This window comes from Microtus ochrogaster, chromosome 8, assembly GCF_000317375.1.
Source record: "Microtus ochrogaster isolate Prairie Vole_2 chromosome 8, MicOch1.0, whole genome shotgun sequence".
Taxonomy (NCBI): Eukaryota; Metazoa; Chordata; class Mammalia; order Rodentia; family Cricetidae; genus Microtus; species Microtus ochrogaster.
The window spans coordinates 15560072-15568453 of NC_022015.1; the positions used below are offsets into that span (position 1 = coordinate 15560072).

Sequence of the window (8382 nt, forward strand, 5' to 3'; positions counted from 1 at the left end):
GTGTGTGTGTGTGTGTGTGTGTGTGTGTGTGTGTGTGTGTGTACACATATATGGAAGGATAGAGAATTTAAGTGATGTGTCCAAAGACCATATAGCTAATCAATATCAACATAAACATTTGAGTCAAGCACTCCAGTCTCTAGACCTTGCCCACAAAACAGTAGATCATCTGCCTAAATTGGGTAAAGGAAGAAGCAAATGGAGACCAGATTTGTTGTTCATATAGATGAAGTCTCAGATCTGGGAAGAGCTCTCTAATCTCTCCAGCTCGAGTGGATTACATAGGGCAGGCTGTTCACTTGGCTCTGTTTTGTTTCCCTTAGGGCAGTTGTTACTATCAGAAATATATTTCTGGATTTATTCATCCATCTATAATCTGGATTTAACCATCCATCCACCCACTCATCTATGCTTATTGTCTAAATCCCCTCCCAACTAAAATACATGTTCCAATAGGGCATAGAAATGAATAGCACACTTCACAGATTCTTTCCCAATGCCTAGTTCTGGGATGTATCAATTTTCAATAATAGATATCCAACGGTGGAATGAATAAACACTGCATAAAACACATGTTCAAGCATGTATTTCCCTGGACAGGAAAAATTTCTAGGCGTGTTCATGATGTGGGAAGTTCTTCTGTGTATGTGTTGCTTTTATTGGTTAATGAATAAATCTGTTTCAGCCAATGGTTTAGCAGAGCAAAGCCAGGTGGAAATCTGAACAGAGATATAGAGAGAAAATAGACAGAGTCGAGGAGATGCCATGTAGCTGCTGAAGGAAAAAGATGCCGGATCCTTACCAGTAAGCCACAACCTCATGCCGATACAGAGATTAATAAAAATGGGTTAATTCAAGATGTAAGAGCTAGCTAGAAATATGCCTGAGTCATTGGCTGGACAGTGTTGTAATTAATATAGTTTCTGTGTGATTATTTGGGTCTGAGCAGTTGGGAAAGGAACAAGCATTTAAATATCCAGTCACCAATAGGCTCATAGCAGCATCTCTAGGAGATGGATGGTGGGAATTTTTAACTTGTTTTGTGTTTCTCTTTCTTCGTTTGCTTTTAGATAGATGCAGAGTTTGGGGAGTGTCAGAAGAACAAATCCTTCTTCCCAGGCTGACAACCTGGAAAGGACCGATAATGGAGATTCAGATGTGATGGGACTGTGTTCACTTTCAGGTGCTCAGAGTTTGAGTCGAGACTCGAAGGCTATGGCAAAGAACTGGAAACCTTCAGGAAGCGTGAAGTGATGACCACAGAAGAAATGAAGAACAACGTGGAAAAGCTTAATGAACTCTCCAAGAACCTAGATCTTGCACTGATAGAATTTGAGGTTTGGAACCTTGTGATGGGGACTTGGAAGTCTAAGGTCTGGTCATTCAGGTTCTTAGTTTATGAACATGACACCTGTCAGGGGCACACCATTGTTTGCTTGGCCCATTCTTTCATGAGTATGTTCAACTACCTTTTCCACATGGTGTTTACATTTTATCAGGTGTTTGGAAGTCATGAAGTACCCAAAGAAATTACAGCAAGGTAACCGCTTATGTGTGTTGTGTATCCATGCTGTTCTGAGAAGGGTTTCATGGAGCTATCTCAATGCCTGGAACAAACCCCTGCCGCTTGTTATCCCTATGGATGTCCACTTTTGTAAATAAAAAAGGCTTGGAGCCATTAAGCTACTTTCTTCAAAAGTCAAAGATCAATTAGCAAGTTGTCTTAACAAAACACTGAAGTTCTTCCCTTTGAGGCAAGTTAGTGTAGGAAGGCAGGTAAACAGTTCTATGAGCAACTAAATTTCATGTTGAAATTATAAAAATGGAGAGGTCTACAGTATGTTAGAAACAAAGATGAAATGGCAAGACTCAAATTATCCATTTCCAGCAGTTAGAGCTCAGGTACCATGGCCCTCAGAGACAGTACAAGGACCTGCCGCTAAGCCTACCCTGTTGAATGCAGGTCTGCCTCCTCTACCTGGCTTTTTCAAGGCTGAGGTAGTTGTCCTGGAGGTCTCCTGGGTTCAAGAGAACCACCTACCCAACAGACAGCCTCCTCTTTTTCTTACAGTTGATCAACAAGGAGGAAGAACTGTTGGAGAAAGAGAAGAGTTCTTTCCCTCTTCTGCAAACCCTAATGGTCAACAAAATACCCTACGAGCAGCTGTGGGTCACAGCCTACGAGTTCAGCATCAAGTCGGAGGAGTGGATGAACGGTAGGCCGAGTTCTAAAGCCTGCCTCGGTGGTGGGGATGGAGGTGGGGGTGATGGGGATCCACCCAGGCAGCTCTGAAATCACCTTTGCTCTTTGGATTCCAGGACTCTGGATTAGGACAGTCACAGTTTTTTATTTTCTGATGTAATAACAAGGGGAGATGAGGAACCAAAGAGCAAGAGACCTATTTCCAGGTTTAAATCCCATCAGCACCCAGAGCCTTTGCCACGGTGATGATTCCAACAAGAGGAGAAGGATGCAGAACAGTGCCTCTGAGTGTTGCTTTAATAAGGGCCAGAGTGCCCCTGGCATCTGGAAACTACCAGGCTCTGGAGTCTAGGGAAGCAGGTGTGGGTGGGATCAACAGAGCATAGAGAGGACACAGGAGGCAAGGAGGATGATGGGAAAACCCCAGGTGGCTTTCGGGTTTTTGGTTCTAGCAGTTTGGTAGGCCTTGTCTTGTTGAACAGAGAAGTGACAAATTTGCTGGGAAAAAAACTCCTTCAACTTAGAATCTACATGGGAACGTTAGTTATTCGGTATGGGTTATTTTATATTACAATATAGTATATTGTATAGGTTACATATACAATAGAGTATATTATTTTAGTTTTTATGCTATAATTTATATTATAATATCATGATGTATAATATGTGGTAAATATGTAATATTGTATTAGTCTTAAGATAAGATATCATATCAGTATGGGTTTTAAAAGATGGGCTTGGAGAAGGCGGTTTATTGAGAAGCAGATGATTTTCATTAAGACCCTGGATGCCATCTCTGGGCAAGGTGTTAAAAGGATAAAACCAGAGGCTTGGCATTCATCTCTAGGGCTCCAGCACAGTAAACCCAGCTGGATGGACATCTTTGCTGAGGTTCTCGGGGGCAATTATGATGACTTTCTTTTTGAAAACATTTGTATTCATTTTCTGACAATTTCATATGTGTTCATAGTGTGTTTTGGTCAGAATCGCTCCTGCTCTCCTCTGTTGCTGTGTTCTTAAGAGGAATTCCTAAGTACAAAATGTCTAAGATCCAAAAGGCGTGTTGTGAGAATTGCTGAGATTTTTAGAAGGACTCGTGGGGGAAACCTGACTTTCATTATTGTCGTCCAGAGAAGTAACGCTTTCCTTCATTCTCCTGGCGATTTGTGAGTGCCCGTTTCTCACTCTCCTCACAAACCTGAAGAAGGCAACTTTGAGAGCGGCGTTTTCTTATTGGCTGCTGCAACTATTACCTTACTTCCAACTTTAAAAAAGAAAAGACACTTTTTCGCATTTCCCATTGAAGTTGAGTGTGTACCAAGAAGCAGAATTCCCTGTGCTGTGGTTCCCTGGGACTCTCTCCCTCCTCTGAGCCTCATCTGTGCTCTTGGCTGCGTCACTATCTAAGAGAAGACGGTCACTTCTGTGGTTGAGAGGGAACCGTGACTTTCTATCTTAGCCTGAAATTCACCCTGCTGCTAAAGTCACCATTAATCCAGTCCACCTGGCAGGCAGGAGCCACCCCTCACCCTGGAAGTGGCTTTGGTTCCAACTATTCTGCTAGTCCTTACTTTTTCTTGTAAGATTTAATTTTCTAGTGACTTGACAAAAATGCCTCGAGTTACTGAGGCGTATTTAGTGAGAGGAGTTGCATGCGGCCTAGGCAGCCCTGAGGGTTGGAAGGTGCTTAGGAGTCAGTTAGCTATATCACAATGCAGGAAGCAATGCATTACCATGGGAACAAGGAAAAATTTGGACTGAATGAGAATCCAATGCTAAAAACTCCCTGCCCCCCCCCCAAAATAGGGGAAAGAAACTAATGTTTTGAAGTACTTTAAAAATTGAAATGTCATTTATTTAAGGGTATGCATATCGGGGGAGCCTCTCACTGAACCCCCAGTCCCCATCTTGACTAGACTGGCTGGCTAGAGAGCCCCAAGATCTACCTGTCTCCCCCACCTCAGTGCTGAGGTTACAGCCACACATATCGCCTGGGTTGGTTTGTTTGCTGTTTTGTTTGAACAAGGTGCTTGGGATCCAATCTCTAGCCCTCATTTTAGCCACTGAGCCTGGAGTCTTTGTATTTCTTTCTGGCCTTGTTTGATAATTTCAAGCTTATATTAATTATAATATTATACATTATCTTCTTAGAACTCTAGAGGGCTCCCATTCCCAAACTGTTAAGTTACAACACATTGAAATCCTTTGAATTCTACCGGCACAGCATTTAAAACCAATTAGAACGACTAACTCCCTGAGTGTACATACGTGATGTGTCCAGAGCGGCATTTACTGTTTTGTTTATACTGCCTCACGCTGCTTCCAGCCACCCTTCCGGAGTGTGTGAATGGCCGGTGACAGCGTGGAGGCTCTACTGGCTAAGCAGAGGCATCAGTTCAGATCCAGGCCTAACCCCAGAGACTAAGCCCATTTCATCATAACCGCCACCGTCCTCAAGTCCAGGGAATTAACACGTGACCGGAATCTCCATCGTAGTCTGGGCTTCTCTTTGTTCCAGGCCCCCTCTTTTTACTGAATGCCGAGGAAATCACAGAGGACATTGGGAACATGTGGAGGACGACATACAAGTTGACCAAGACCTTGTTAGATGTGCCTGCTCCCCGGCGCTTAGCAGAGAACGTCAAGTTGAAGATTGAAAAGTTCAAGCAGCACATACCCATCCTCAACATCTCCTGCAACCCTGGCATGAAGGATCGGCACTGGCAGCAGGTTCTTGTCACCCCCAGTGTGGTCCAGCCTGCCCATTTTCCCCTGGGAAAGCAGGAAATGAAAGTCTCCTTAAGGGAAAAGAGGTTATATTTGGCTGGCTAGTCTTCAGAAGGGGAATAGGTAGATCATGGGATGAACTTCTGGCCTCATGGCCAGGTTGATCCTTTTAGTTAGGCCCCCACTGTGGTGTGTAAAAAATTCTAGACAGTGGTTATAGTCACAATGGGAAAGCTGTAATTGGCTCCTCCATTCACATAAAGAAAGTCCCCCCTTTTCTGAGACCTTGCAAATGATCCCAGATGATCCCTGTGTGGGTTTTCTTTGGTGTAGAGTTTCCTGGTCAAACAGGCTAGGTTTAGAAGGAGTTTGACACATTGGGTGTGGTGGCACATTCCCATAATCCCAGCATTTGAGAAGCTGAGACAGACTACAGAGTAGATTCCAGGCTAGTCTGGGCTACAGAATGAGACCCTGTCTCAAACAAATAGACAAACAGAGAAGTTAGTTGCTCTCTCCTTAAGCTCTTTAAGCCCATAAATTAGAGCAATAAATTATTCTCCTTAAAAATAGTTAGGATTTTAATAAGCAACAAAGTGTGAGGTGACGAGTGTGGTGTGAACATCAAGCACGAAAAGGAAGGTTTGCTGTGTTTCGAAAGTGATTGCCACATTTAAGTGGCCTTGAGTGCTCTCTCCCAGGAAGTTGCTACGTCGAGTGGCAAGGTGGCCAGCTTGACATGGGCAGATTCTTCTCTAAGAACTATGCCTGAGATTAAACCACAGAAAGACGGGAGTATTGATACGTGAATGGGTCAAGGTCTGTCTGCAGGGAGGAGCTGTCTTCAGCTTCACAGAAAAGCAGGAGACTCGGGACTCTGGCAAGGGTTGGGATGCTGTGCAGGAAGGCAGGTGATAGATAGATAGATAGATAGATAGATAGATAGATAGATAGATAGATAGATAGATAGATAGATGGATGGATGGATGGATGGATGGATGGATGGATGGATGGATGGATGGATGGATGGATGGATGGATGTGGGCCTCTCCCCTAAAGGGAATCTGCGAAGGGCTTCTGACCTTATAGATAGATGCTTATGGGGGTTCTATCCTCATGGATGTGGGTGACCTAGACTTTTGACCTATGTCGGGATCTAAGAACGTGGGTGGACAGGTGACTTCTTACAATGCCAGACTTCTTGAGATGACAGTATTCAAAGTGTTTGCGTCAACCCTTAAAGAACACTCCTTAGGGCCAAGAGTGTGACTCAACCATAGGGTACTTGCCCAACATGCACAAGCCTCTAAATTTGAGCCCCAGCAACTGAAAAGTATCAAATATGATTTTTTTTAAAGAAAGCACTCAAGGGGTCTCTGAGCCTTCTCGGGGTGCTGTCTCTGTCATCTGCCGTCCTCACGTGTAAGCACCAACCTCGGCCTTCAGGCGTTCTTCGTTCTCATCATCCTTGTCTTTTCCTAGGCCTCTTAAACAAACATTCCTTAGACTTATAACCGAGTAGTGATCTCAGCTCAGACACAAACTCCCAGACATTTAATAATAAATAAGGCACACTTTATTTGAATTCTTCCATTTCATCTTCAACAACTCTTTGAAATAGGCACTGTTCATAGGTAGAAAAACTGAGCGTTGAAAAGTAAGCTGTCATATAGCTTGTTAGTGGGCCAGGAGGGAACTGGAATCCAGGTCTGTTTGGCTTAATTAAAGCATGTCAAGAGAGCACATGAGGGCTGGAAAGATGGCTCAGCGGTTAAGAGCACTGACTGCTCTTCCAGAGGACCCGGGTTCAATTCCCAGCACCCACATGGCAGCTCACAACTGTCTGAAAATGTAGTTCCACGAGATCTGACACCTTCACACCAACAAACATAATAAAGTTAAATAAATTTAAAAAAAATTTAAAAAAAAATAAAAAAAAAGAGAGCACATGAGGAGTGAGGAAGAAAGGCAGACGGGGCAGGGCATCAAAACTAACAGTGGAACATAGCCCCAGGAAGGAAGGAAGGAAGGAAGGAAGGAAGGAAGGAAGGAAGGAAGGAAAGAAGAAAGGAAGGAAGGGGTCTCTAGAGTGGATATCCAGCAGGCTGAGAAGGTAAGAAAGGACATGGGTCACCAGATGTCTTAGGGGCTGTCCCCACTCAGGGCCCCACACCTGTGACAGTCCCAAGCTCGGCAAAGCTACAATCTGCCTTAATGTCTCCCCTCCCACCCTGCCACTGAGGAGAGATTTATATAGATTCTGGTCCTGGCAAAAAAGGCTCTAAAATCTAAGCCACTTATGTCTCGAGGACTGAAGACAGGTTTTCTGGGATCCCAAGATGGCTGGGCTGTGGTTTCTGGCCAACTGAACTTAGAGGTCTTGTTGTTTGGGTTTAAAACAAGATCGGACAAGGAAACATTGCAGCCAGTGCTATGGAACAAAACTGGCCCTAAAGTTCTGAAGATGCTGTCCCTAGGAGCAGAGCCAGCCATACACATGGGCCAATGATTCTAGCAGTCACGCATGAAGATTGCAACGTTCTCTTTTCTTTTTTCTGGTAGTGGGGTTTAAGCCAAGTAACTTGTACATGCGATATAAGTGCCCTTCCATTAAGCTGCTTCGAGATCACCTATGTTTTCTAAAGTATAAAGAAATAAGTAAAATAAATTTCATAGATATATGCTATCTAAACAAGTACACATTGTCATTTGTGTAGCTATCTACCTTGAGCAGTAGTATGAAGTCTTTGGTACTATACCCAGAACACGTCTCAATTCAGGCAAGCATGTTTGAGAGGCTAAGAGGCCACAAGGGACTAGTGTCTGCGTAGATAGTATTGTTCCAGGATCTTAAAATTAGAGAAAAAAAATGCCTTGTCAGTATTTATATTTTTCAAAAATAATCTAAACGTTCTGTCAATCTCCAGCCCTCACTGTGAGGCAATTACTATGCTGAATGCTTTATGTAAGTGTACTTTAGCCCCTGAGAGAGTCTGTGTGTTGTTGTATTTTAATGTATAAAAGAATAAACAGGGGCAACAAGATGGGTCAGCAGGCAAAAGAACTTGCCCCCAAGCCTGACAACCTGAGTTCAATCCCCGGGACCTGTATGTCAGAAAGAGAAAGCCAAAACCTGCAAATTGTCCTCTGACCTCCATATGTGTGCTACGATATCCAGGTGCATGCGACACGCACATACAAATACACACAGATAGACAGACAGACAGATAGATAGTAGATAGATAGTAGATAGATAGATAGATAGATAGATGATAGATAGATAGATGATAGATAGATAGATGATAGATAGATAGATAGATAGATAGATAGATAGATAGATAGATAGATAGATGATAGATAGATAGATGATAGATAGATAGATAGATAGATAGATAGATAGATAGATAGATAGATGATAGATAGATAGATAGATAATAGATAGTAGATAGATA

General features: G+C 43.2%; 1 protein-coding gene across 1 annotated transcript in view; it reads left to right on the top strand.

Annotated features, from left to right (window-relative positions):
- The window catches only part of Dnah3 (dynein axonemal heavy chain 3), a 162490-nt gene that overhangs the window by 33752 nt on the left and 120356 nt on the right, over positions 1-8382 (top strand). The window contains exons 16-18 of the mRNA XM_026781152.1: positions 1184-1337; positions 2072-2216; positions 4722-4933. Of these exons, the coding sequence (XP_026636953.1) occupies positions 1184-1337; positions 2072-2216; positions 4722-4933 (511 nt within the window). The remainder of the gene's footprint in view (positions 1-1183; positions 1338-2071; positions 2217-4721; positions 4934-8382) is intronic.